The 27,357-nt window shown below is 62.5% G+C and overlaps 1 protein-coding gene across 8 annotated transcripts; it reads left to right on the forward strand.

Moving 5' to 3' along the window:
• Positions 1-670: 670 nt before the first annotated feature.
• Wiz (WIZ zinc finger) lies at positions 671-25,377 on the forward strand. Of its 8 annotated transcripts, XM_042670658.1 has the most exons (12): positions 671-875; positions 6,529-6,601; positions 8,882-10,986; positions 12,703-13,026; positions 17,126-17,296; positions 18,077-18,580; positions 19,682-20,071; positions 20,624-21,172; positions 22,083-22,607; positions 22,754-23,173; positions 23,353-23,548; positions 24,264-25,377. In XM_042670658.1, exons 1-12 carry the CDS (start codon positions 671-673, stop codon positions 24,421-24,423), a joined length of 5,622 nt encoding a protein of 1,873 aa, XP_042526592.1. In that variant the 3' UTR covers positions 24,424-25,377. The 8 variants fall into 8 exon arrangements, with proteins under 8 accessions (XP_042526592.1, XP_042526593.1, XP_042526595.1 ...); XM_042670659.1 differs by lacking the exons at positions 17,126-17,296; positions 19,682-20,071; XM_042670661.1 differs by lacking the exons at positions 6,529-6,601; positions 8,882-10,986.
• The last annotated feature ends 1,980 nt before the right edge of the window (positions 25,378-27,357 follow it).

Raw genomic sequence — 27,357 nt, forward strand, 5'->3', positions numbered from 1 at the left:
GGCGTAGGAGAGCGGGGTAGGAGAGGAAGGGAAGTGTGGCCGGGATTGGCTGGAAGCCGGTGGGGGGGGGAGCCGTGGGGGAGGTCGAGGCAGCGTGCGGACCGACGGTGGGATGGATGAGGGAGGGGGGTCCGGGGGGGTAAACTGAGGCACAGAGGGTCTGGGTAACGGGAGCAGTTAGTTACTGGGAGGGAAGCGTGGTGTCTCCCGGTTAGGATGGAATGGTGTGTGGCCAGGGCCTTTGTTACTATTGGTGTGTAGCTCACCTGGACAGAAAGGTAAACTGAGGGAGTGAGCCGCCCGGGGGTCAGGGCTGGGTTTTGTGTGGTGCTGGGAGCTGGGAGCGGTCCGTGTGTTTGAACTCACGGCCTGGGCTGCCGTCCCCGGAGCTTTTTCACTCAAGGCTGGGTGCCCTACCGCTTGAGCCACGGCTCCGCTCACTGTGGGCTTGTCTGGTGGTTCCTTGGAGATGGGAGTCTCCCAGACTGTCCTGCCCGGGCTGGCTGTGAATGGCGATCCTCGGATCTCAGCCTCCTGAGTAGCCGGGAGTATAGGCCGTGGGCCACTGTGCCAAGCGCGGAGAGCCTTTCCTTTCTCCCTAAGCCCCTTCTTCTTTCTGTGCCTAGACCCGAGATGTGCCACTGAGCCAGCCCGGCCGTGAGGTGCACCCATGGAGGCTCCCCTCCCGGGCAGCCTGTCCCCCTGCGACGGTCCTCGAGTCCTCGAGAGGCTGCCGGGCCCGGCCCCCGGGGAGGACATCGATGGCGGGCCCGAGGCTGCTGAGGGAGAAGGGGACATCTTCCGTTCCACGCATTATCTACCTGTCGCCAAGGAGGGTTCCCAGGACGCTCTAGATGGCAGAGGTGGCGTGTCTGGTAAGAGCGTGGCTCTGGTGGCTTCGAGCGGGACCCGGCCTTGTTCCCCAGGCTCAGAGGGCCCAGCGGGGGCTGTAGATGGGGTTCTGATTCCTGTGTGCATCGGGAGCCTTCCCCGGGTTCTGGGCTTCGTTCCTCCGTGTACCGTGGTGAGCAGTGACCTCACCCAAGGCTCCCAGAGGGGAGCAGGGACTCAACCTCAAGGTGCTATGGTGGCTTCCTCTCAGTTCCTCACTGACTGCATCTAGATGTCCCATCATCCACCTCTGCCTCTCTGTCCCTGGCTCCCCTTTTCCCCAAGTGTACCCCACTCCCAGCAGTTCATCCCTCAGCTCCTGAGCCCTAGGCTAAGTCGGCTTGTGCCCTCTAGTGGCAAGGGGGGGGACCGGGAACACCTGCTCCCCTGTTCTGTCTCAGTTTACCCCGCGCTGTCCTCAAGATGGGTTACTTGGCTCATTTGAGACTGAGCACCTACTGTGTGCCCGGCTGTGTTCTAGATGCTGAGAAAACGGCCTTTAAGTGAGAGAGGCGAACGTGTCCGCCCCTCCCCCCAGGCCTGGCATTCTCGAAGAGAGTGCTGAAAAGGCGGACAGTGTGACAGGAGCTGTGCCAGGACTAGAGCTGAGTGCCAGGAGTCATGCCGTGCCGGGCGGGGGGGGGGGCTGGACAGCTCCTGAGAGGGTTGGCATCTGGGGGTGGGAAGAGCATCCATGTGGCCGGAACAGCAAGTGCAAAGGCCCTGTGGTGTGGCAACCTCTTCCTTCATCTCCTTGGCCCAAATGTGGCCAGTTCGTGTCCTGAGAAGAACCTGTGGGATAGCCTTGGCTATTATCACCTTGTGTTAAAGATGAGGAAAATGAGGTCCTGTGTGTGTGTGTGTGTGTGTGTAACCGTGACCCCAAGCCCCAGATTGGTCAGTAGAAAGTGTTGACAACCCTTACCTCTTTATTTGCTCTCAGTTGTGGGTACTGGTGCTTGAACTTAGGGCCTTGAACTCTCCCTGGGTTTGTCCCCTCAAGGCTGGTACTCTACCACTCGAGCCACAGCACCACTTCTGGCTTTTTGATGGTTGATTGGGGATGAAAGTCTCACAGACTTTCCTGCCCGGGCTGGCTTTGAACCGCAATCCTCAGATCTCAGCCTCCTGAGCAGCTAGGATGACAGGCGGGAGCCTTCTGCGCCTGGCTCCCTTTCCTTTTTTAAATTTTTATTTTTTTCCTCCCCCCCGCCTCTCTTTCTTTCCGTGGTGCCTCTGTGGTGTGTGTGTGTGTGTGTGTGCGTGTGTGTGTGTGTGTGTGTGTGTATGTGTGTGTGTGTGTGTGTGCGCGCGCCAGTTCTGGGGCTTGAACTCAGTTTAACACTCTGGCCTTTCTCTCAAGGCTGGTACTCTACCTCTTGAGCCACAATTCCACTTCTGGCATTTGTGCTGGTTGATTAGAGATAAGAGTCTCACAGACTTTCCTGCCCAGGCTGGTTTTGAACTGTAATCCTCAGATCTCAGCCTCCTGAGGTACCGGGATTACAGACGTGAGCCACTGGTACCTGGCTCCTTCAAGACTCTTGACTCAGTACACGCCATCCCTGATGCCATAGACCCCACCATGTGGGCTGGGCACTGGGAAGTAGGATGGGGGTAAGGAGCAGAAGAGGCAGGAGTGGCACAGCATGTGCAAAGGTCCTGTGGTGACTGAGGGCATTTCAAGTAATGGGCAGCAGTGGAAAGGAGCAGTAACGGGAGAGCAGGGATGGCAGAGGGTCAGCCCGAGGAAACCTTGGCTATCCCTTCCTGAAGGTCCAGTGTGCAGGCCACACAGCCAGCTAGGGAGGGCGGGGTAGGGCTTGGCCTTGGGGAATTGAACGGAATGGGCTCAGGATCCAGAGTCCCTGGCAGGTGTGATTCTGCAGGCCTGGGTGGCCTTTCCCCCACCCATCAGACACCCCGGTCTGGGGAGAGGAGCGAGGATGGTGCCAGTTGGGACTTGGGCTTTCACCTGTCTTACAGGCTGGGATGAGGGGGGTTCAAGCCCCGCCCCTGATGGTTTGCTGAGCGTGGGTGAGGATGGGGCGAGGGGAGGTGTTCAGGGCAGCGTTTCAGCCCAGAGGCTAGAGGTGGGCCGGGGCCCTGGACCCTGTGTCCGCTCAGCGTCGCGGGCTCTTGTCCTGCTGGCCCCCACTCCGCCCTCCGAGGCCCCCAGAGATTCCCTTGGACTGCCCCTGAGGTCCCCCCTCCCACCGGGTCCAGCCCCGGCCCCTCCCCTCATAGAGCAGAGCCTTGAGGAGGGTCGGGGGGCTTTGACATGACTCCTTGCGGCTCGATGAACGGTCTGGTGCGTGTCTGACCTCGTGGGGAGGGATGAGGGATGAACGACCTGTCATTTTTGGCCCTCATGAGGCTCCCAGCTGGGGCTGGAGGCCAAGGAGTGGAGGATAGCAAGCCGAGGCTCGGAGTCCAGCCTCCACCCCAAGGAGCCAATTCCGACAGCGCTCCCTGCACCCTCCTCCCCCTCCCCAGGAAGTCCTACCTTCTTTCCTCCCACCGCCGCCACCGCCACCGTCCCTCAGGATCGAACATGTCCTATAACTCCCTGCACCCACCACTGGCCAGCGCCTGGTCCTCAGAGGGCCAGGCCTTCAAGTCACGGCACCGAACTTCGAACTTACGTCTCCTGGGCTCTCAGGCCTTCAGATTCTCGGCTTGGGCGGGGGGGGGGGGGGGGGTCAAGTTCATTATGGATACGTCTGATCTGCATACAGCCTCCTCGGGGGATCCCCAAGATCAGAGGCCAAGGAGCGACCCTTGGGCCACTCTGTGTGGCACCCCCAGGAGGTCTGCACCCCCTGGGCGGGGGAGGAGCCTCCACCTGCCAAGCCTCCGACACAGGCCCTGCGTGGCCTCCTTCTGCCAATGTCACCGCCACTAAAAATAGGAGCCTCACCAGGAGCCGCGCGGACAAAGAGGCCACCGTCGCTCCCACGCGTCTCCGGCGACGACCAACCGGCCGGCCGACCGGCACAAATCAGCGAATCTGGGGCGCTTGGAAGCGGGACGCTGGGGACCCTCAGTCCTACTTCCCGTCCCTGGTGCTGGGAGCTCCTCCTCCTCCACCTGCTCAGAGCCATGGCCACCCGCTGGGACTTCCTGTGTCCCAGGAAGGCGCTGTTTGGGGGTGAGGGGTGGTCGGGCATGGGGGGGGGGATGTCATCTTGAGCTGGTCTGCATCTTGCGTCTCCCCACCCCTCCCCTGGCCCTCCCAGCAGCCTCGTCTTCCCCGGTGCCTCTCAGTTGGGCCTCCCAGCGGATCCTTGGGTCCTATGTGGAGATCCATAGATAGAGGTATATATGTGTTTTGGTTGTCATGGTTATGGGATCGCCAGGCGCTGGTGTCTTGTGGGCAGAGGCTGAAGATGCTTCTCGGTGGTGGTGGTCCTTAGGGAATGACCCTACCCTCAATGTCAAGCTTGAACCACAACCACCACAACAAAACTGCACTCGGGGCCAGGCTTTGGGCCACACCTGTAATCCCAACCATTCGAGAGGTCAAAGAACTAACCAGGCCTGGTGGGACATGCCTGTAATCTCAGTTGCTCTGGGAGATGGATTACAGTCCCAGGCCAGTCTAGAGTGAGAAAGCGCAAGTCCCGATCTGTAAAACAAAAGGGCCACCAGGAGCGTGGCGCAAGTGATAGAGCACCTGCCAAGCAAGCATGAGGCCCTGCCTTCAAGCCTCCCAAAAAGAACCAAAATAAAAACAAATAGCCAGGCGCTGGCGGCTCATGCCTGGTCATCCTAACTACTCAGGAGGCTGAGATGTGAGGATCGAGGTTTAAAGTCAGCCGGGGCAGGAAAGTCCGTGAGGCTCTGATCTCCAGTGCACCTAGGTTCTGAGTTCAAGGCCCACGACTGGGCAAACTAAAAAAAAAAGAAAGAAAGAAAAGAAAACCAACAAATTAAAAAATCTCCCCTGGAATCTGGAAATTCCCACGGCCTCCAGCCACGCCCCCCCCCCCCCCCCAGATCTCCAGCTAGACAGTGGAGGGGTGTGTGTGTGTGTGTGTGTGTGTGTGTGTGTGTGTGTGTGAGTGTGAGAGAGAGAGAGAAGAATTAGGCCCAGGCTTTACTAACCCTCCCTCTGGGCCATCCTCAATTTGAGACGCAGCCAGCAATTGCATCTGTCAGGCCCTTGGCCGGGGCTCAGCGCTCCCCTCGTGTGTGTTAACCTTGGCTCAGGCCGCTGGCCCTGCTCCCCAGCCGGCACGCTTGCTCGTGGCAGGCTAGCGTGGCGGGCAGAGCCGCCCGAGCCAGGATTCCTGCGGTCACTCTAGACACTGGCTCGGTAGGCGGGTAATGGAGAGTTGGCTCTGTGTTGGGGGGGGTGGTTGGGGGAGTTCCTGGGGGAGGGATTGTAGTCTAGGATTTAAGCCTGGAGAGGGCTCAGGCCGGACCCCGGCCCTCCATCCATCTTCCTCTGGCATTTAGTTATCCAGCATTTCCATGCCAGGCACCGAGAGTCTAAAAACCAACAAAATCCTCACACTCCGCGAGGCTTGGGCGCCTGCAAGCGGGAACTCTGGCGAGCCACAGCCATCCAGAAAGACAGCCAGGGAATTTCTAGAAAGAAACAAAACAGAAGTCCCGTGTGGTGGTGTGTGCCTGTAATCCCTGCCCTTCAAGAGGCTGAGGTCAGTTAGGGTGACATGGCAGGGCCCTGTCTCAAAAAAAAGGGGGGGGGGAGGGGAGAGGAGGGCACCGAGGCTCCCGCCCGTCATCCCAGGGGGAGGGGAGAGGAGGGCACCGTGGCTCCCGCCCGGCATCCCAGCCGCTCAGGAGGCCGAGATCTGAGGATCGAGGTTCAAAGCCAGCCCGGGCAAGAAAGTCCCTGAGACTCTGATCTCCAGTAAACCACCAGAAAACCAGAATTGGTGCTGTGGCTCAGGAGGTAGAGTGCCAGCCTTGAGCTGAAGAGCTGAGCGCCCAGGCCCAGAGTTCAAGCCCCAGGACTGACAAAAAAAAAATTTTTTAAGGGAGGGGGACAATAGAGTTTCTGAGAGAGAAAAACATAGGGGCTGCTTTGAGTCGGTGGTCTGGGACATGCGTTCCGGGCTGGGAGGACAGGACGTGGAAAGGTCCTGAGGCGAGAGAGAGGTAGGCTAGAGCCCTGTCAGCCCAGCTCCTCAGGAGACTGCGATCTGAGGATCTTGGTTCAAAGCCAGGCAGGGCAGGAAAGTTCGTGAGACTCTTATTTCCAAAGAACCACGGGGGAGTGGGGGTGCGGAGCCAGAAGTGGAGCTGTGGCTCAGGTGGCAGAGCGCTAGCTAGCTTTCAGCCATAGAAGCCAAATGAACACTAGAAGTAAGTCCTGAGTTCAAACCCCAGTAATGCAGCAGAGGAGAAACTCAAAGGAAAAAAAAAAAATCTATCCTGGTCCCCAGATAAAAAGACAGGACCCCCCAACCCCAGGGAATCTAAGGGGGTTCCTTCCAAGAACCTCCCTCCACCCCATTTGTCAGGACTCAGGGATGCAGAGGCCAGAGGCCTCTCGGGGAGAGGGTTTGGGAGCTAGCAGGGCCCAGAGGGCCCCCCCCCCAGCTGGGGGTGCTCAGAGCCCCGTCCAGGGGGAGCGCAGCCCCTCAGGGTCTCCCCTCTCTATTACAGATGGGCGGCCTCATGCTGGCCTCAGAGAAGCCCTTCCCCACGCCACCTCCGCCACCCGTCGGATCAGCAGTGGGTGAGTGCCAAGCTGGCCCTGACCTCAGGGGGCAGGGGGACGAGCAGGCCCCGGGGAGCCAGGCCCGCAGGGGACAGGAGGGAAGCAGGAAGTCAGGCAGGAAGAGAGAACACAGCCCCTTGGGTGTGTGTGCGGGGCTGGGGTGGGGGGAGGCCTCCCACACAGACGGTCAACTCTCATTACCCACGCCGGGAGCCAGGCCCAAGAGCCCGGAGCTGAGACCTGTGGGGCTCCTCTGCCGCCCGGCGGCCCTCTCTGGGCATCTGCAGAATGGGAATGAGCTGCCCACAGGGTACCAATCACACTCACTTGCTTGGAGGAGCCAGGGGCATAGCAGACCGGTGGCCACACTTCACCTTTCACCACACAGCCTGACGGGCGCTCGCTGGTAGCCATCCTCATCATGTGCTTTTCTTCTTCTTTTGGGATTCTTCAGGCTTGAACTCAGGACTTTGCATGCCTCTGGAAGCCAGGCCTCCAGCCCTGGTTTTCACTGATTACATTCGAGATAAGGGCTTGCTCCTTTGCTGCACGCCATCTGTCTATTCTAGGCACCATCCCCCAGGCCCACAGGCCCACAGAGCCTTGTCCAGCTTTCCCCCTCCATGGACAATAAGGTCTTTTAGACTTCCCTGCCCAGGCTGGCCTCAAATATGGATCCTCCTATCCTTAGCAGCCTCCCAAATAGCTAGGATTATGGATGGGCATGAGCCACAGGCACCCAGCCTGTAGTTGATCATGATCAATAAGAAGCTTCTGGCGTTTACTTAACTGCTATGCTCTGGACTCTCAGCAAGCATTTTTTTTTTTTTTTTTGTCAGTCATTGGACTTGAATTCTGGGCTTGGGTGCTGTCCCTCAGCTCTTTAGCTCAAGGCTAGCGCTCTACCACTTGAGCCACAGTGCCACTTCTGGCTTTTTCTGCTTATGTGGTGCTGAGGAATCGAACCCAGGGCCTCATGGATGCAAGGCAAGCGCTCCACCACTGAGCCACCTTCCCAGCCCTCCCACTGGGTCTTTGCTCTGGGAGGGAGGATGGTCTCTGTGGAGCTCATGTGACTGATCACCCCTCACGGAACCAAGGTCTTAAAAGCGGAGGGGTGGTCGTCACCAAATCAATGAGGAAAACAATGTACCCCTGAAATGGGGATTTGGGGTGTGGTGGTACACACCTGTAGTTAGGAAGACCCAAGTTCAAGGCCAATTTGGGTTACATCATGAGACCCTGTCTCAAAAAAAAAACCCAACAATACCACAAAACCCAACACACAGCAACCCTCAAGGGAACCAGCCATGTGGCTCATACCTGTAATCCTAGCTTCTTAAAGGTCAGCCACTGGGGGAAATCAAGTTAGAGCCAGCCTGGGCAAATAGCAGGAACCCCTCATCTCGAGTAATAAGCTAAATAGGGTAGCCAGAAATGCATGACCCAGGCAAGCTGACTTCACTGATACCAAGAGCTAGATCTGAGGCTAACCTAAGTGAAGAGATAAAGAGTCTCAAGTACTTTCCTGTCTGGGCTGGATTCGAACCAAGGATCCTTAGATCTCAGCCTCCTGAGTAGCTGAGATTACAGGTGTGAGCCGCCGGTGCCCAGTGTTTGCTGGTGATGTGAAACTCCTTAGATGTTGTACAGGGGCGAGGAGATTTCCAGTTCTTTTTTTTTTTGCGATTAGAAAACTGAGGCCCAGAGAAGTTGCTTCTCCTCCCCTCACCCCAGGCCTCCACCTCCCTCCCACTTGGGAAGGTGAGAGTCACTGGGTCCGGGGCTGACTTTGCCCGTCCACGGAGGGCCGGGGAGGGGGACGCAGGGGGGCGAGCAGATGCCTCTCGTGAACCGTTCCGCTGTGAAGTTCGCTTTCCACCACATTTTGGGGGAGAGGTGTAGTTGATGAACTAAATCTCTCCGGCGTGGAAGGACCAACTTAGAAAGCAGCCTGGAATGCACACCCCAGCCCTGGAGTCCTCCCGGAAGAGAGATGAGAGTTGACAGCTCTGGATGGGGCTTGGGCATGTTCCCTGAGGCAGCCCCAGACCACCTCCCCGCCCCCCCCACCGGCTTGCCACATTCTCCCATGATGCAGCAGGGCTGGCTCTGGAAACAGATGCAACCTGGGAGCTGAACCCAGACCGGTCTGCTTGCCCTTCCCCTCCCTCGGCCCCCCGTCACCTGCCGGTCTAGGCTCACCCTGGAGTTGGATCTGGGGGGCCTGGAGGACACCCTGCGGCCATCTCAGGATGCACAAGGCCCCGAGGGCTAACCATTGGCACTCCCTTACAGCTGCTTTGATGGAGACAGCCTGGACTTCCGGCCGGGCTCCCCGCCCCCCTGCCTCTTCCCCGGGCCCCCCGACGGCCTGGGACCCTGGGAGCCCCCCCTGGTTCAGGGGGCCGGGGAGGGCGACCCATCTGAGCGGAGGTTCGAAGACTCGGTCATCGTGAGAACCCTGAACCCCCACCACGCCCAGGGCTCTAGAAGGTTCTTACTTCACCAGGGTGAACTGAAGGTCTGGGAGAAACCCCCCCGGGGTCGCCCCTCATTCACCTGGTTCCAAGAGACGGACGATCAGGGTCCCCAGAGAGAGCTGGGGTCCCGCGGGGACTTGTCAGCCTTCAGGAGGGTGATCATGCCGCTGGGTGACCTTCCCAAGGTGTCGGGCATGGACGTGGCCGGCCGCAGGGGCCACCCGGAGGACGTGGAGGGCCTGAGCCGGCCCTCTGAGTGGTTCCTTCCCGCCTCAGCCTCCGAGGTGGCCACGCAGACGTGGACGGTGAACGCCGAGGCGTCCGTGGAGCGTCTGCAGCCAGCGCCGTCCCCGCTGCCCACGGGCACCTACCTGGGCGAGCTGCTGGAGGAGGTGGCCGGGGCGGGGGCCAGCCCGGGTGGCCATGGGGAGGAGGACGAGGACGAGGAGGAGGACGAGGAGGAGGAGGAGGAGGAAGACGAGCCCGCCGTGTTCCCCTGCGTGGAGTGTAACATCTACTTCAGGCACAAGGCCCATCTCTTGGAGCACATGAATCAGCACCGGCAGGCCCCGGGCCACGAGCCCCGCGCCGGGCCGGCCCCGCTGGCCTGCGGGGAGTGCGGCTGGCCGTTCGCCGACCCCGCCGCCCTGGAGCAGCACCGCCAGCGGCACCAGGCCTCCCGGGAGAAGATCATCGAGGAGATCCAGAAGCTAAAGCGCTGCCCGGGCGAGGGCCAGGGGCGCCCGGCACGCTGGCAGCGTCCCGCCTGCGTCTTCGGGACCAATCCCTCCGGGGCGTTCGTGCCACCGCCGGGCCTGCCCCTCGAGGGGGCAGCTGGGGGTCACAGCAGAGCCGGGAGCCCCATCCCCGAGGCCGCCGCCTCCGATCTCAGAGCCTGCCTCTCCTGTGGCTTCCTGGCACCCAGTGAGGGCCTGCTCAGGGAGCATGCGCGCTTGGCACACGGCGGTCCCCAGTGGGAGGCCTTCCCGGAGGACCTGGCCAGCCAGCCGGGCACTAGCCAGGGTGTGTATGCCCGCTCCCCCGACGTGGCCACGGTGGACTACTTTGGCAGGGCCGAGCCGCTCCTGGCTCCCATGTGGCGGGAGGAGAACTCCGCTGGATGTCCAGACAGCCAGCAGATGGACATCGCCAGGAACTTTCCAGTGTCAGAGCCGCTGCTTCACCACTCCAGCCCGGGGCCTCTCAGAAGGCTGGCCTTTCCCACTGCCCCGGCCTCGGCCCCCTATACCATACAGCTTGGTGGAAACAAACGCCGGCGGTACCCTTGGAGCGAAGAGGAGGAGGAGGAGGAGGAGGAGGAGGAGGAGGAGGAGGAAGAGGAAGAAGAGGAGGAGGAAGAGGAAGAGGATGTAGCATTGACTTCTGAAATGGATGTTGCCCCTGAACGTGGAGGCCTGCCACCCCCGGCTGCCCGCGGCCTCCTCCCCGAGCCAGCCTTACGTCTGAAGCGAACGTTCCAAGAGGCCCTGCGGAGCGCACAGGCGTCCCGGGCACAGCGGGAGCAGCTCCGAGGCATGGTGCCCCTCGTCCTGCTGGCAAAGCTCGGGCCGCAGCTCATGACCGCGGCCGCCGGGGGGTCCCCAAGGCTGCAGCCGGAGGAGCTGGCGCTGGACCTGGAGGCCACCCACCCCTTGGATTTCCTGCTCCTGGATGCGCCCATCGGCAGCCCACTGGGGCTGGATAGGCTTCTTGGGGGGGACCCCCTTGGTGGACTGAAACCCGAAGATCGCAAGTGCCCGTACTGTCCGGACCGCTTCCACAACGGCATTGGGCTGGCCAATCACGTCCGTGGCCACCTGAACCGCCTGGGCGTCAGCTACAACGTGCGCCACTTCATCTCCGCCGAGGAGGTGAAGGCCATCGAGCGGCGGTTCTCCTTCCAGAAGAAAAAGAAAAAAGGTAGGGCGGCTTCACCTCCAAAAAGGAAAAAAAAAACACCTCCCCACCGCCCCCCTCCCAATCCAAACCCTCCAAAAACCCCCCAACTAACCTCCCTCCATGGCCTGGGAGCCACACTCACCCGCACACGCGCACGCACACACTCGTGCTGCTGAGTTCTAAACCCACCCACCTGTCTCTAATTCCTCCCTTAGCGCCATGCAAGGGAAGCCTGGGGGTCTCCCCTCCCGAGGGACCAGGGAGTCACGGCAAAGGTGGGTGGCGGTGCCAGCTGCCGGGGCGGGGGAGGAAAAGGGGCCTGGGGGGAAGGGTGGGGGGCTTCGGTCTGCGCCAGACAACCAGCCATGAGGTCCTTTCTGCAAGGGACTGTCTGTTCAGAGTGGGGCAGGGCGGCTGGAAGCAACTCTTGTTCTCTTGGAATTCCTGGCCCAAGCCTGGTGGGACAGGGTCCCGGCGCCAGCAGCTCCTTGGGGCTCTTCTACGGGCTGGCCGCCCTCCTTGGGGAGGTGTTGTTGACATGGGTGCGAGGCTAGGCGGCAAGGAACCAGGATGTGGGGGAATGCCCAGAAGGTCCCCAGCCCTCCCAGAGCTGGGAGTCACACACACCATTCACTGTGGGGTTTTCTTTTTTTTTTTTTTTCTTTGGTGGGGGTACTTGGGCTTGACCTCCTGGCCTCAAGCTTGCTAGGAAAGCCCTCTATCACTTGAGCCATGGCCCTAGAACCCCCTCCTCCTATTTTTTTTTTCTTTTTCTTTTTTTGCTAGTCTTAGGGCTTGAACACAGGGCCTGGGCGCTGTCCCTTAGCTCAAGGCTGGTGCTTCAGCACTTGAGCCACAGCGCCACTTCCAGTTTTCTGGTGGTTCATTGGAGATAAGAGTCTCACGGGCTTTCCTCCCCCAACTGGCTTTGAACTGGGATCCTCAGATCTCAGCCTCCTGAGTAGCTAGGATGACAGGCGGGAGCCACCGGTGCTGGGCCCCCTGAGCTTCTTTTGCTTAAGGTAGCACTCTACTACTTGGCTTTTTCTGTGTATGTGTTACTGAGGAATCGAACCCAGGGTTTCGTGCATGCTAGCCAAGCAGTCTACCATGAAGCCACCTTCCCAGCCCTTTTTCTTTTTCTTTAATTGCCTGTCGGTTAGGGTCTCACATTTTTATTTGGGCTAACCTGGACCATGCACCTCTCTCTGGTTTACGTTTACATCCCCCTGGTAGCTGGGATGACAGGCGTATGCCACCATGCCCAGCTTTATTGGTTGAGATGGGGTCTCACTTCATGTTTCACCTGGATTGGCTTTATAATCATGGGGAGGGGTCTTCCTGTATCTTACCTCCCAGGTAGCTGGGATCATAAGCGTGAGGTACTGCACCCGGTCTATTTGTTCGTTTCTTCATGCAACCCCTATTTAACTTATAGTTCTGGGGCAGGCAGCAATGGGCAGAAAAACCAAAACCTAAACAGATGCAACGGGTATCCAAATCCTCAGATCTACCAGCTGGAGATGGTACCAGCTATGCCGAGGGGCCCGGGAGGCCAGGATTCTTAGTGTGTGTGTGTGGGGGGGTGGGGGACAGGGGTGCATGAGCTCAGAGCTATCGGTGTGGCATGGATGTCGTGAAGTAGGGAAACCAGGCGATCCAGGGCGACGGGCGGGGGGTGGAGGCGTCACCCCTCTGTCCGGCCCCTCACACCATCTTCTGTTCCTTTCCCTGCAGTGGCCAACTTCGACCCCGGCACTTTCAGCCTCATGCGCTGTGATTTCTGCGGGGCTGGCTTCGACACGCGGGCGGGCCTCTCCAGCCACGCCCGCGCCCACTTGCGGGACTTCGGCATCACCAACTGGGAGCTCACCGTGTCACCCATCAACATCCTGCAGGAGCTGCTGGCCACCTCGGCTGCTGAGCTGCCCCCCAGCCCCTTGGGCCGGGAGCCCACGGGGCCACCGGGCGGCTTCCTGACGCCCCGCCGGCCTCGCTTACCTCTTACCTTGCCCTTCCCGCCCATCTGGGCCGAGGACCCAGGGCCGGCCTATGGAGATGGTAAGCAGAGGGGGAGAGGGGAGGCTGGGCATGGCCTGACCCTTCCTCGGGGGTGGGGTAGGGTGGGGTATGGAGGGGAGTGTTTTAAGTCACTTTACAACGTCCACCAGGACCTCCCTGCCTGCCCCCTCACTGGCTCCTAGGGGTCCAGTCTGTTTTCCTCAAGGGGCTGGGCCAGGATGGGCTCTTGCTGCAGTTGTGCCCAACAAAGGCGCATTGAGCACTTACTAAGAGCCAGACACGCTGTGCTGCCTACTTTACAGCCACAGACTCATTGAGATCCTCACCATGACTCTATGAACATAGGCAGGCGTTGTCACCGTATTTACCCCCTCCCATGTTTCAGTGGGAAAACTGAGGCACAGAGAACTTAATTCATATGCCCAAGGTTACGTAGCCTGCAGGAGTTGGCCTTTGAAACCTAGGCGGTGGCACTGGAGATTTCCTTGTTCTGCAAGAATCTTCTTCTTTTTTTTTTTTTTTGGTCGGTTGTGGGCCCTGAACTCTGGGCCTGGGCGCTGTCCCTCAGCTCTTCAGCTCAAGGTGAGCGCTCTACCACTTGAGCCACAGCGCCACTTCCGGCTTTTTTTCTTTTTTGCTTATGTGGTGCTGAGGAATCGAACCCAGGGCCTCAGGCATGCAAGGCAAGCGCTCTACCACTGAGCCACCTTCCCAGCCCCATCTGCAAGAATCTTCTGCACTGAGCAGGGCTGCAGTGGCCCTGTCTGGGACAGTGGGAATGCTCTCGGCCCCTGTGTTGTCCTGGATTGCAGGCAGCTTGCTGAGCACTTGAAATGTAGTGAATACTGAGCAGGCGGGAATCGTATTGGATGATGCACATCTAGAATTCCAGCATGGATAATGTCTCTCTCCCACCTCTCCCCTCCCTCCCAATCCCTGACCATGGCATAAGGTTTCAACCTGTGTCCTATTGGGTAGGCCTAGAAACAACGCCTGTGTGTGTATGTATGTCTGGGGCTGAGTTTGGTTTGGTGTTGCTGGGGGTGAAACCCAGGGCCTCGGGCCTGTCAGGCAAGCCTTCTGCCTCTAAGCTGAGCCCCGGCATTGCATTGTTGCATACCCGTTCTATAGCTAGGGAAGTCGTGGGCTGGATTTCTGAGCGCCTCGTTTGGTGGCATCTCCAGCGGAGGGAGGATGGCCCTGGAAATCTGGAGTCAATATTTGGTGCAGGACCCCCGGATCCGGTACCATGGGGTTAGTGCAAAAGCCAAGGTTCCAATCCAGCAAAGGCTGACTTGCCAGGCGTTTTTAATAGGTGGTGAACTGGCTGGGTGTGGAGTGGCTCAGGCCTGTAATCCCAGTTGCTCAGGAGGCTGAGATCTGAGGATGGCAGTTCCAAAACAGCCTGGGCAGGAAAATCAGGAAGACTATTTCCAATGAATCACCCAAAAGCTGGAAGTGAGGTTGTGGCTCAAGTGGTAGAGTGCCAGCCTTGAGTGGAAAAAGCTAAGAGACAGTAACCAGGCTTGAGTTCAAACTCCACTACCAGCATGTACACGGATATGTATGAGTGTGCACACACACACAGGCTCTTTCATGGACAGGAGGGACACTGAGGCACGGGCAGCGCGCAGTGGCAGGTGGGGGTCACAGGGAGAGGCAGTGAGGGCGGCGGATCCTGCCTGGTTTTGTTTGGGTGCCCGGGTGGAGCTGGTTCCGGTCCGTCTGCCGCCTTCAGCCACACCCCCGCGGCCAAGTCCAGATGCCCCGCTCACGTTCACTATCGGCCCCCTGGGCCGGCACCCCGAGCGGCAGACAGACTTCCAGATTTCCCCGTCAGCCACCCATGTGCGGGTCCCCAGGTGTGGGTGAATGTGGGGTGTGAGGGGGTCACGGTGAATGGAAGCCAGTTTGGCTGTGCCCCCTGCCCGTGGACACCCGCGGAGCAGATGGGGTGGAGGGGCAGGGAGCTCCTGCGGGCAGCGGGCAGCTCCTTCCAAAGCGGGCCCTTGTGGAGGCGGGGCCTGGCCGGGCAGGGGCGGGGCCTAGCGCCGGGTGGGGCGGGGCGAGCCGGGGCGGCCCCGCCCACCTGTCAAGTACCCGAGGGAGAGCACGTGGTGCTCCGAGTGGCGGTGGGAAAAGCGAGGTGGCGGGACTCGAGGTGCGGTCCCGCCGAGGGCTGCTGCGGCCGCGGGGGGGGCTTCAGGGTCGGGTGTCCTCCAGGACGGTGCGCGAAGCTCTGGCGTGAGGATCCCCAAGCGCGGGCCAGGTGCGCTGCCGGGGAAGCAGCTCGGGGTCGCCCGTCGGGGCGCTCAAGCCCCAGTGCTGATACTGAGGTGGATGAGCGTGGCTGGAGGACTCGCATCCTCGCCGTAGGGAAGTCCGGAGCCCGGGCTGGGGGCCGGGGAGCAGCTGGAGGCCGCCGGGGACCCGCGCGCGGCCCGGCGGAGGGCGGAGGGCGGGGCGCGGCGCAGCCTGGCGCTCGGCGCGCTCGGCGCTCGGCCGGCCGCCCTGGGCGCGCCCCGAGGGGGCGGGGCGGAGCGCGCTGCCGGCCGCGACGCTCGGCGCTCGGCCGCTCACGCCTGGGGCGGCCGCCCCGCGTGCGCCGGAGCCAAGATGGCCGCCTCCACCGCCCAGTGCCGAGTGACAAAAGCGGAGAGCAAGGCGGCGGCGGGGCCGCGCGCGGGGGCCGCCCGGGAGCGCGCGCCCGCGGGGGCGCCCCCGCCCGGCCCCCCGAGCCCGGGCCCGGCGGCCCTCCCCGCGCCGCCGCCGCCGCCGCCGCCGCCGCCGCCGCCGCCGCCGCCGCCGCGGGACGGGCCCAAGGCCGAGCCGGGGCCGGGGCCCGGGCCCGCGCCCCCGCCCGGTAAGCGCCGCCTGCGGGGAGGGGAGGGCGGGAGGGCGGCCCGCGCCCGCCGCCGCAGCCCCCCCGCGCCCGCCGCCGCCGCCCCGCGCGCCCCCGCCGCCCGCGGGCCCGGGCCGCCGCCGCCGCCGCCCCGCGGGCCCGGGCCTCGGGATCGCCCCGCCGCCGCGCCGCGGGAGCCCGAGCCCCGTCTGACAGATGCCCCGGCCCCTCCGGGCGCCCCGGCGCGGCCCCTGTCACGGCCCCGGGCCCCGCGGGGCGGCGCCCGGCTGCCCCGGCCGCCCCGGCCCGGCCCCGTCTGACAGATGCGCCCGCTTCCCCCGCAGACTGCGTCAGGGTCCTCGGGGCCGCCTGCCCCCGGCCCGGCGGCGCCCGCCGCACGTCGAGCCGGGCCGTCCGGGCCCCCCGGTTCCCCCCCCTCCCGGCCCCCCGGCCCCGCTCCGGGCCCCTCCCGGCCCCCCGGCCCCGCTCCGGGCCCCTCCCCCGGCCCCCCGGCCCCGCTCCGGGCCCCTCCCCCGGCCCCCCGGCCCCGCTCCGGGCCCGGGCCCCCGGTTCCCCCCCGGCCCCCCCGGCCCCGCTCCGGGCCCCTCCCCCGGCCCCCCGGTTCCCCCCCGGCCTCCTGGCCCCGCTCCGGGCCCCTCCCCGGGCCATCCACCCGCAGAGCGGCGGCCCCCACGCGAGGCCTGGCCGCGAGCCGCACCTCCAGCCTCCCAGGCCCCTTCGTGCCACACGCCATTCTCGGACAGGTTCCCGTCCCCCTCGGGACGGTGTCCCCCGCCACCCCCCAGATGCCCCGGAACTTCCCACCAACCCGCGTAGGTCCCGGGGGTCCTGGCTCCCACCTTTCCCCTGTTGGGGCTCGGCGGCCCCCCACCCCGCCGCCTCTGAAGCCCCAGCGGTCTTGTCTGGTGACGGTCTCCCCCGTCCTGAGCGCCTCGGCCTTCCCCCTCAGTACCCAGCGGCCCCTGACCCCTGGTATCCATGGACCCAGCCCTGCTGACTCCCCACATCCACCCTGTCCCCACACTGCCCGGAGTTTTGTATGACTCTTGTGAACGGGAGCCTCAGCTCAAACTTGCTCCGTGTCTGCAGCTTGTGCCTTCAGTTCTTAGCTCTTGTCTGGTCTTGGGGGCCATGGGGTGCAGCCTCAGTTCTCCCAGGGGTGATCAGCTTCTCCAAGCAAGAGCAGAATGCTCCCGATGAGGGAGGAGCGCCACCCTCTCGGTCCTGTAGGGGTGATGGCCTGACCTGGGCTGAGCTTGTCTCCTCCACCCACAGGCCTGGGTCCTGAGGAAAGCACAATGGTGGCTATGGACTTGGGGTCCTCCCCCCTCCCCAAGAAGAGCCCAACTGTCCCTGGGGCCCTGGAGCAGGTGGCCAATCGGCTGAGCAGCAAGGTGGCCGCAGAGGTTCCTCAGGGCAGCAAACAGGAGCTGCCGGACCTCAAGGGTGAGTGAGTGGCCCAGCTGACAGGGCAGGGTAGGGTAGGGGTGCTGGCCAGGCTGGTGATTCTCGCAGCAGGGGAGCTCTGGGGCCTGAGGGTTAGCGAGGTGCCCAGGTTGGCAGTGGCTCCCTTCCCAGAGCTCCAGCAGCCTGGCCCGCCCCCCTCCGCAGGCCCCCAGGTATCCAGGGAAGCAGCGGGCGTGGGGTCCACAGCCCTGGCTCAGGGCGTCTTGCTGCTGCTGACCTGTTGCTAGCCGCTTGGGCTTCCGTGTAACCCCGACTCAGCCGTTGGCATAAGATTGTTCTGCATAGTGTCAGGCTCCACGCTGGTTCCCAGGGATGTGAGGAGTGAGTCGACCTGGCCCGAGCCCTCCGGTCATTAGATTGAGAGGGTGGGGAACGGAGGCTCACCCGTGGGAGCATGGCTCCGTGGGCCTCTTGCCCAGCGTGTGGCACGAGCCACGGAGAGGAGCTCGGTGTGAAGTTGTGGCTGGCAAGGCATGTTGATGTGAGTCAGTTGCCGGGGCGCCGGGTGCGCTGGCCGCACCACAGAAGAAGGGCTGTGCCTCCTGCGGTGCGCTCGCTCTTGGATTCAAGTTTTCCCTTCTCTGAGCCTCAGTTTCCTTGTTTGCAAACCCTGCCTCCTTTAGAATCATTGTGAGGATCGAGTGGGGTTGACTGCAGCAAAAACACGTCCCCGGAGCCCAGGTGAGGGGAGGAGACGCGGGCCAGCTGGGCCCCGAGGCCTCACAGCCCGCTCTCCTGGCCTCCCGTCTCACCCTCCAGCCCAGAGCCTGACCACCTGCGAGGTCTGCGGCGCCTGCTTCGAGACCCGCAAGGGTCTGTCCAGCCACGCGCGGTCCCACCTGCGGCAGCTGGGGGTGGCAGAGTCAGAGAGCAGCGGCGCCCCCATCGACCTCCTCTATGAGCTGGTGAAGCAGAAGGGCCTGCCGGACGCCGCCCTCGGACTGCCCCACGGCCTGGCCAAGAAAAACAACTCCCCAAAGGATCTGCTCACGGGAGCCTCGAGGCCCGGCCTGCTCTCCCTGGCCAAGCCCCTGGACGCTCCAGCCATCAACAAAGCCATCAAGTCGCCTCCGGGGTTCTCAGCTAAGGGCCTGGCCCACCCTCCCACCTCGCCACTCCTCAAGAAGGCCCCCCTGGCCCTGCCGGGCTCCACGGCCCCCAAGAATCCCGAGGACAGGAGTCCCCAGCTGTCCCTGAGTCCCCGGCCGCTCTCCCCCAAGGCCCAGTGGCCCCAGTCTGAGGATGAGGGGCCCCTGAACCTCAGTGAGTGTGGGTCCTGGGAGCAGGGGGCGGTGCCAGCGCTGGGAGGGATGGCGGGGAGGGGTGTCAGGCCTGGACAGGCGGGGACAGCAAGCAGCAGCTCCTGGGTCCTGCGTGGTCCAGGTCGGAGCGTGCACTCCAGCTTCTGCTGGGCTCCCCTGCCCGTGCCCTTCCGTCTCCCCCCATCGCGGCCTCCTTCCGCTCTGACCCCACCACTGTCCTCCCTGCCGCATAGCTCCTGTCCCCTTGGCCCAGGGTGGGGTAGCTTGACTTGCCAGGCCCCCGCGGTCCTGGCCTCCCCAGTGGGAATTCTGGCATCTTGGCCGTCCAGGTGGACAGGAGGGCCCTGGAGCCGACCTGTCTTCGTGTCTTCCTGGCCATCCTGTCTGGATGCGTATCTCTCTCTCTCTCTCTCTCTCTTTCTGTCTCTCTTGTCTCTCTGTCTTTCTCTCTCTCTCTCTCCCCCCCACCTCCCTGTGTGTGCCCAGAGCTGGTGCCCCTCCACCTGAGCTGCTGGGGGAAGAAATCTTCCAGACGCAGGGAGCAGGGTTTGTGAGTGGGTCCCGAGTGATCAGGCTCCCCCTTAAGCCTGCAGGCAGCAGAGTGCGGGGGTGTCTGCAGGGTCTGGCTTGGGCCTAGGGAGCAGCCCAGGCCACGCCTCTCCAGAGCCATTTTTTGCTCAGTGCACCTGGGTTGCTGGAGCAGGGGCCGTGGCTGCCGTCGCTTGGCTGTGTGGTGCTCAGCAGCCTGGTGGGACCCCCCGACTCTAGACCCACCATTTGCTTCCAGGGCTCCCTTAGCAGGGCTCCAGGAGAAAGGGCCTGGGAGCATCCCGACCTGCCTCGGGAATTCCGCCATCGCCTTTACACCTTGCATCCTTCAGCTGTCCATGTGCAGCTGGTGCCAGAGGCCAGTCAGGGAGAATAGGCCGTCCTGTGCCCGGCCGCACCCCCCCCCCCCCCCGACCTCCCAGAATCAACCTGCAGCGTCACTCTTGGACCCCAAACTGCCTGGGCAGCGGAGACTTCACGCCAGGCTCCTGCTTCCGTCCCCCAGGCCAGCCACGGTGGCGGCCGTGAACGCCCCTGTGTTTTGTCTCCGCAGCTTTAGATAGTGACGGGGGCAGAGAGCTGGACTGCCAGCTGTGTGGTGCCTGGTTTGAGACCCGAAAGGGCCTGTCCAGCCACGCGCGCGCCCACCTGCGCCACCTGGGCGTCAGCGACCCGGATGCCAAGGGATCCCCCATAGACGTGCTCTACGGGCTCATCAGGAGGGACGGCGTCCAGATCCGCCTCCCACCCGGGCGCGGAGTCCTGGCCCCGCTGGGGCGGCCTCCTGCCACCTCCGAGGCCCTCTCCTTGCTCCCCCCCCCACCGCCGGCCAAGAAGGCCAAGCTGAAGGCCGCGGGTATGGCCAACCCCTGGGGGAAGCAGGACCTCTCGGCCGCCGGCATTTTCTGGGCCTCTGATGTGGAGCCATCTCCTCTCAACCTCTGTAGGTCCTCGCTTCAGCCGCCTCCTCCTCCCTGTGGGCCCTGGAGCCCCTCCCGTGGTGGGGGGGGTCCTGGCCCCCTCCTTCCTCCCTCCCTGTTGGGGCAGGGAGTGGACAGGGGCCCTTGGCAGCGGGCCAGCTCTGCCCAGAGATCTTGTTGTCAGGGGGCTGTTCTGCCCTCCCTCGGCCTTGCTCTTCATCACCATGACTTCCCCGAGAATGAAGGCCAAGGGGCGGGGCCTGGCTTTTGGTGGAGAAGGTGCCCACGTCTGCCCCCAGTCTGGAAAGGCACAGGGCACCTAGACGGCCGCTTCCCGTCTGGACCTGTGGAGACCGGGAGGCTTGGTTCCGGCCTCCGAAGGGACCCAGGCCCCTTTGAGCTGCCCCTGTCCGGGGCCTGGCCCCCTGCCCACTCCTCCCTGGCTTCCACCTGCCTTCCATCACCACCCTAGCCTGTGGGCGCGCTGCCGCCCACACCCCGCCGACCAGAACGCTCCTGCAGGTGGCCAGGCTGCCGGTGTCCTTGGTCCTAACTGCCCCTCTCCTCTGCCGCAGCGTCCGGGCCGGAGCCTGCACGGGACATCCGATGCGAGTTCTGCGGTGAGTTCTTCGAGAACCGCAAGGGCCTGTCCAGCCACGCGCGCTCGCACCTGCGGCAGATGGGCATCACCGAGTGGTACGTCAATGGCTCACCCATCGACACGCTGCGGGAGATCCTGAAGAGACGGACCCAGTGTCGGCCGGGCGGCCATCCCCACCCGCCAGGGCCGAGCCCCAAAGCCCTGGCCAAGATGGTGGGCAGCGGGGGCCCTGGCAGCTCGCTGGACGCCCGCAGTCCCTCGGACCTTCACATCTCGCCCCTGGCCAAGAAGCTGCCGCCGCCGCCGGGAAGCCCCTTGGGCCACTCACCAACTGCCTCCCCTCCCACGGCCCGGAAGATGTTTCCAGGCCTGGCAGCACCCTCCCTGCACAAGAAGCTGAAGCCGGAACAGATGCGGGTGGAGATCAAGCGGGAGATGATGCCAGGGACCCTTCATGGGGAGCCACACCCCTCCGAGGGCCCCTGGGGGGTGCCACGGGAAGACATGGCACCCTTGAACCTGTGTAAGTGTGGCCCTGTGGCAGGCAGGGCAGGGGAATGGCTTGAGAGGCCCCCTCTGCTCTCCTTGGGGCTACCCACTACACTAGGCCGAGGCAGAAGGGAGGGGCATGGGTACGCAGGAGGTGGGTGGGTACACGTGGGCACACAGCTCTGCACCCCACAGACCCCCTGCCCAGCTTCTGCCTCACCCGCTATTCGCCCAGGGCAGGCCAGATTGTGTCACTCAGCGATGGCAGAGACTTCCTCTCGAGCCGTCTTCAGTTGGCTAGTAGTGTAGGCTGCCAACCGGATCCCTATGGAGAAAGCAGCGATTAGTGATGGTTGCCGTGGACGGGAGTGTGGGGGAGGTCAGGTCTGAGCCTGGGTCCTTGCCTGCTCCATGTTCGAAGCCATGGCTACAATGTAGGAGTGTCGGGGCAGGATCCTCAACTGGACGGGGAGGAGGAACCCAGCCCCCTGGCTGTGGGCGGAGCCCCGCGCCAGCTGTGGGTGGAGCCCCTGGCTGTGGGCGGAGCCTTGCGTTAGCTGCGGGTTGAACTCCCTGGCTATAGGTGGAGCCTCGTGCTAGCTGTGGGCGGAGCCCCCGGCTGTGGGCGGAGCCTCGCTGTGCTCTCCCCAGGGTTGCGAGATGAAGTTCTTGGCACGGGCCTTGGTTATCGTGCTCTCCCCAAGCTGTGCTTGTCATCATGTCGCTGCCACTTGCTTCCCCGGTCACACTGGCTGCGTTCATCCTGCTCGGGTTCCTGCCACTCTTGTCATGTTTTACGTTCTCCCAGTAGTCCCGGGGCGGGGGCCGAAGCAGAGGCTCAGAGGGGAAGTCCCCTGCGCAGTGGAGGCAGCGGTGCAGGCGGGCTGCCCGGCTTGGGGCGGAGCGCGGGGCCCTGACGCGCCCCTCCCTCCTTCCTCCCGCAGCGTCGCGAGCCGAGCCTGTGCGGGACATCCGCTGCGAGTTCTGCGGCGAGTTCTTCGAGAACCGCAAGGGCCTGTCCAGCCACGCGCGCTCGCACCTGCGGCAGATGGGCGTCACCGAGTGGTCGGTCAACGGCTCGCCCATCGACACGCTGCGGGAGATCCTGAAGAAGAAGTCCAAGCTGTGCCTCATCAAGAAAGAGCCCCCCGCGGGAGACCTGGCCCCCGCCCTGGCCGAGGACGGGCCCCTGGCCCTGCCGGGGCCCCTGCACTCCCCACTGCCCCTGTCGCCCCTGGCTGGCCGGCCCGGCAAACCGGGCGCCGGCCCCGCGCAGATCCCGCGGGAGCTCAGCCTGACGCCCATCACCGGCGCCAAGCCCTCGGCCGCCGGCTTCCTGGGCGCCGTGGCCGCCAAGCGCCCCCTGCAGGAGGACCGCCTCCTCCCGGCCGAGGTCAAGGCCAAGACCTACATCCAGACGGAGCTGCCCTTCAAGGCCAAGACCCTCCACGAGAAGGCTTCCCACTCGTGTAAGCGGTGGGCCGTCGGGGCGTGCGGGGCCGGCCCGGGTCAGTGTGGTGACCCCAAGCGGGTCCCTGAGGCGGGGTCCCCGGGCGGGAGGGGGTCGCGCTGCTCCCCTGGGGGACGTGGCTCAGCAGCGTCCCCTCCGCCGCAGCCACCGAGGCCTGCTGCGAGCTGTGTGGCCTCTACTTCGAGAACCGCAAAGCGCTGGCCAGCCATGCGCGGGCGCACCTGCGGCAGTTCGGCGTGACCGAGTGGTGCGTCAACGGCTCGCCCATCGAGACGCTGAGCGAGTGGATCAAGCACCGGCCCCAGAAGGTGGGCGCCTACCGCAGCTACATCCAGGGCGGCCGCCCCTTCACCAAGAAGTTCCGCAGCGCCGGCCACGGCCGGGACGGCGAGAAGCGGCCGCCCCTGGGGCTGGCCCCGGGGGGCCTGGCCTTCGTGGGCCGCAGCGCCGGCGCTGAGCCGGGCCTGGACGCCGGCCGGGCCGCCGACAGCGGGGAGCGGCCCCTGGCGGCCAGCCCGCCGGGCACGGTGAAGTCGGAGGACCACCAGCGGCAGAACATCAACAGTGAGTGCCGGGAGAGGGGGCCGCCTCCCGCTGGGCCTCCCACCTCCCAGGCCCCCCCATCTGCCTGGGGCGGGGCCGGTCACCAGCTGTCCCCACCACGCCCACCACTTACCCTGCCTGGGTGGGTGGCCCTGCACCGAGGCCCTCCTGCTCATCTCCTGTGCCTCCCCCCACCATAGAATTTGAGCGTCGACAAGCCCGTCCCCCAGATGCCTCCGCGGCCCGAGGGGGTGAGGACCCCGGAGACCTGCAGCAGAAGCTGGAAGAGGTGCGGCAGCCCCCACCCCGCGTCCGGCCTGTCCCCTCCCTGGTGCCTCGGCCCCCCCAGACATCACTCGTCAAGTTTGTGGGCAACATCTACACCCTCAAGTGCAGGTACGCTGCCCCCCGGGGACGGCAGGGGCTGGGGGGGAAAGGGGACATGTAGCTGGGTGCTGGACACAAAGAGTCTCGACAGGACAGGAGGGAGCATGGACAGGGGCAGCTCAACACCAGCCAGCCAGCCCCAAGTTCAGATTCCCACTCTGACACTTAGCATTGGAATGGTCACCAGTGTAATGATCTCATCCTGGAACGTCGCCCCCCCAGGTCTCCGTTCCCCATCTGTAAGACAAATTTCCCTGCTAGGTTAGTAACAAGGACTGAGCTTTACAGTTAGTAGCACTGAGAAGCACACCCAGCATGTCCGTGGTCAGTACTCAACAAGTATTTTCCTGAGTACAAAAAACAGAGCTTAGTTCATTCATTAGTTTGTTAGTCCACATGTATACAAGACAAGAGATGACTCATTCCAAACGATTCCATCCAAGTCTGAACTAGGATTCAAACCCTGGTCTCTAGATGAGGCCTTGCTTGGTGCTGCTCAGGGTGGGGCTGAGGCAAGGCGGGGCTGGTGAGTTGGGTGGCTGATTGTCCCACTGCTATCCTGTGCACTTTAGATGGCTCCACCCAGTGGTGGACAGAGATGGCTGTCCCCAGGGAGGCCCCTCCTCCCTCAGATCCTTGCTCTGTCTGCATGCCCAGGAGTGTGGACAAAGCTAGGTTTTGGCCTCTGCACGCAGCATTGGCCACTCCTGGTCTCTTTGTGCAGGTTCTGTGAGGTGGAGTTCCAGGGACCCCTCTCCATCCAGGAAGAGTGGGTACGGCACTTACAGCGGCACATCCTGGAGATGAATTTCTCCAAAGTGGACCCCCCGCCTGAGGAGCCCCAGGCCCCGCAGGCACAGACAGCAGCAGCAGAGGCACCCTAACACAGAAGCATTCCAGATTCCCTCTGTCTACTTCTGCCTGTCCTCCTCCGTGTCTCCTTCCTTCTCTTCCCCCTTTCTTTTCCGTTTCCAAAGGAGCAAGCCAAAACCTCAAACCGGTGCCCCTCAGGGGCTGGGCACACTACAGCTGGGGTGCCGGGAGCCAGCTAGCCACCCTCCCCACACCCCTGGACTCTGGGCCGCAGGGTGTCTTCCTTCAGTCTACGGCCACCTGGCTGGGCCCGGGAGGGTAGCCAGGTCCTGGGGGGCAGCGTCTCGGTTCCCAGGAAAGGCCAGGGCTCCCATGTCTAGCAGCCAGCTGGGGCTAGAGCTACACCCGTGGCCATTTGCAAAGACCCCAAAGACCCCTGTTGTGTTTCCCTCCGGCAATCATGACGATTCTGTGACACTCCCCCCCCCCCCCCCCATGCAATCATGCACACAGGCACCTCGGGAGACCCGGGATCTGCCCCAGCCCCCCAGGTCCTGAGTCGAGCCTCCACACCCCGCCACGGTGCTTGCTCAGGGGAAGCTCTCCCTCTGCGGGCCCCCACTGAGCCCACGATGCCACGGAAATCCTCGTTGGCCGCCCCCCCAAAGGGTCCTTCCTGCTGGGAAGAGCTCTGAGCTGACAGCTGCCTCCTGCCCTGTCCAGGCCCCGAGCCTCAGGGGCTCCGGGCCGGGAGGGCGGGGTGAGGGGCGGGACAGTCCCCCCTCCTGCCCCGCCCCCCCCACCCCTTTCACTGTTGCTTTCTATGTATAGCTCTCTAGACCTCTCACTTTTTTAAAGACGCGTTTTGTGTAGAGAATAAGGAACGTGGATCTTTTTATTTTGCAGTCCTGGGCCAGCTAGATACCGGGAGCTGATTGACCTTTTAACTTTTCTCAGTGGCCACCTTTTGGTTATTGATGTACCTAGAAGTATGTAAATTAGATTAAATTTCTCTTCTGGAAACACCCTGGGGCAGACAGCCAGTGTGTGTTTTTCTGTCGCATGGACAAGCTGGTGTTGGCTGGCCGCCGGGGCTGGGGTCTGGGCCTCTGCCATGGCCCAGAGGCTCGGGTTCCCCCGCCAGCCGCCACATCAGCCAGCATGGCTGGGGGTGAGCCCGGGTTCCTGGCTGTGGGTCCTCGAGCCGAGGCTGGTGAGCCAGGGCCTCCAGCCAGAGCTCCGCTGCTGGCCTGGGGAAGACAGCCAAGCCAAGCAAGTGCGGCCAGGAGGGCTTTGTAATGGTGGGAGCTGTCCAGGGAGGATGTTGGGGACTCCTGGAGGTGGGGGATGACACTGCTGTTGGGAGCATGGATGTGGAGAGGGGGTTCAGAGAGCTGGGGCTCAACCTGTAACATGACCTTCCCCCTCACTGTGATCCTCAGATCTCAGCCTCCTGAATAGCTAGGATTACAGGCATGAGCTACCTGTGCCCAGCTTCTTGTGTATATGGGGTGTGTGTGTGTGCCTGCCTGTTCTGGGCCTGGAACTCAGGGCTTCATTCTCTCACCTGGCTTTTTTGCTCAGGGTTAATGCTCTACCGCTTGAGCCACAGCTCCACTTCTAGCCTCTTGATGCTTAATTGGAGATAAAGCTAGCTAAGCTACTCATGAGGCTGAGATTTGAAGATGGGAGGTTTGAGGCCAGCCCAGATTCTTACCTCCAATTAACTACCAACACATGGCGGTGGAGGGAGCCAGGGGTGAAGGTATGACTTAGGTGGTAGAGGGCCAGTTTAGCAAAAAAAGCTAAGGGATAGGCCCTCAGCTGGCACACAGAAAATTACAGGGGCTGGGAAGGTGGCTCAGCGGTAGAGTGCTTGCCTCGCATGCATGAATGAGGCCCTGGGTTCGATTCCTCAGCACCACACAAACAAAAAGCCGGAAGTGGTGCTGTGGCTCAAGTGGTAGGGTGTTGGCCTTGAGCTGAAGAGCTGAGGGACAGTGCCTAGGCCCAGAGTTCAAGCCCTATGACTGACAAAAGAATAAAAGAAAAGGGGCTGGGAAGGTGGCTCAGTGGTAGAGTGCTTGCCTTGCACGCATGAGGCCCTGGGTTCGATTCCTCAGCACCATATAAGCAAAAAGAAAAAAGCCGGAAGTGGCACTGTGGCTCAAGTGGTAGAGCGCTAGCCTTGAGCTGAAGAGCTGAGGGACAGCGCCCAGGCCCAGAGTTCAGGCCCCATGACCGGACCCCCCCCCAAAAAAAAAAAAAAAGAATAAAAGAAAAAATTATTGTACACACGCAGGGAGGATACTTATCGACTACCCCTAGTGCCTCCTCTTCGTGGTGTGGAGGAGGAACACTCATGTGCATGCTAAGCGAGTGCTCAATCATACTGTTGCCCTGCCCCCATACCATCACAGGATCTCCTGTCCATCATGACCCAAGCTGGTTTTAGAAGTTCCAAAGTTGGGCACCAGTGGCTCCTAACTGTAATCCTAGCTACTCAGGAGGCTGAGATCTGAGGATCTTGGTTCAAAGGCAGCCCAGGGAGGGAAACTCCAAAAGATTCTTATCTCCAATAAACCATCAGAAAACTGGAGGTGGCGCTGTGACGCAAGTGGTAGAGTGCTTGCTTTGAGCTGAAGAGCTGAGGGGCCGCACCTAGGCCCAGAGTTCAAGACCCATGATGGACAAAAAAAAAAGTTCGTCTTTGAACACTTCAAGGACCGTCAACAAGACATGAATAGTTTGTTCTCTTGAGTGTTTAATCTTTTCCTTATGCTGGGTAGGGGCCTCCCACATACTAGGGCAAGTGTTCCATACTGAGCTAGAAAGCCCAGACCTTTCTAATCTTATTCTGTGATGGGGAGGCTCATTAAATACTTTGTGCTAGTGGCTCATGCCTCTAATTTTGGCTATGCTGGAGGCTGATGCCTGGAAGAGCATGATTCAAAGCAGTCTGCACAGAAAAGTCCTTGAGACGCCACAACTCTCAAGCAGCAGAA

This window comes from Dipodomys spectabilis, unplaced genomic scaffold (assembly GCF_019054845.1).
Source record: "Dipodomys spectabilis isolate Male_0828 unplaced genomic scaffold, ASM1905484v1 ptg000573l, whole genome shotgun sequence".
NCBI classification, from domain to species: domain Eukaryota; kingdom Metazoa; phylum Chordata; class Mammalia; order Rodentia; family Heteromyidae; genus Dipodomys; species Dipodomys spectabilis.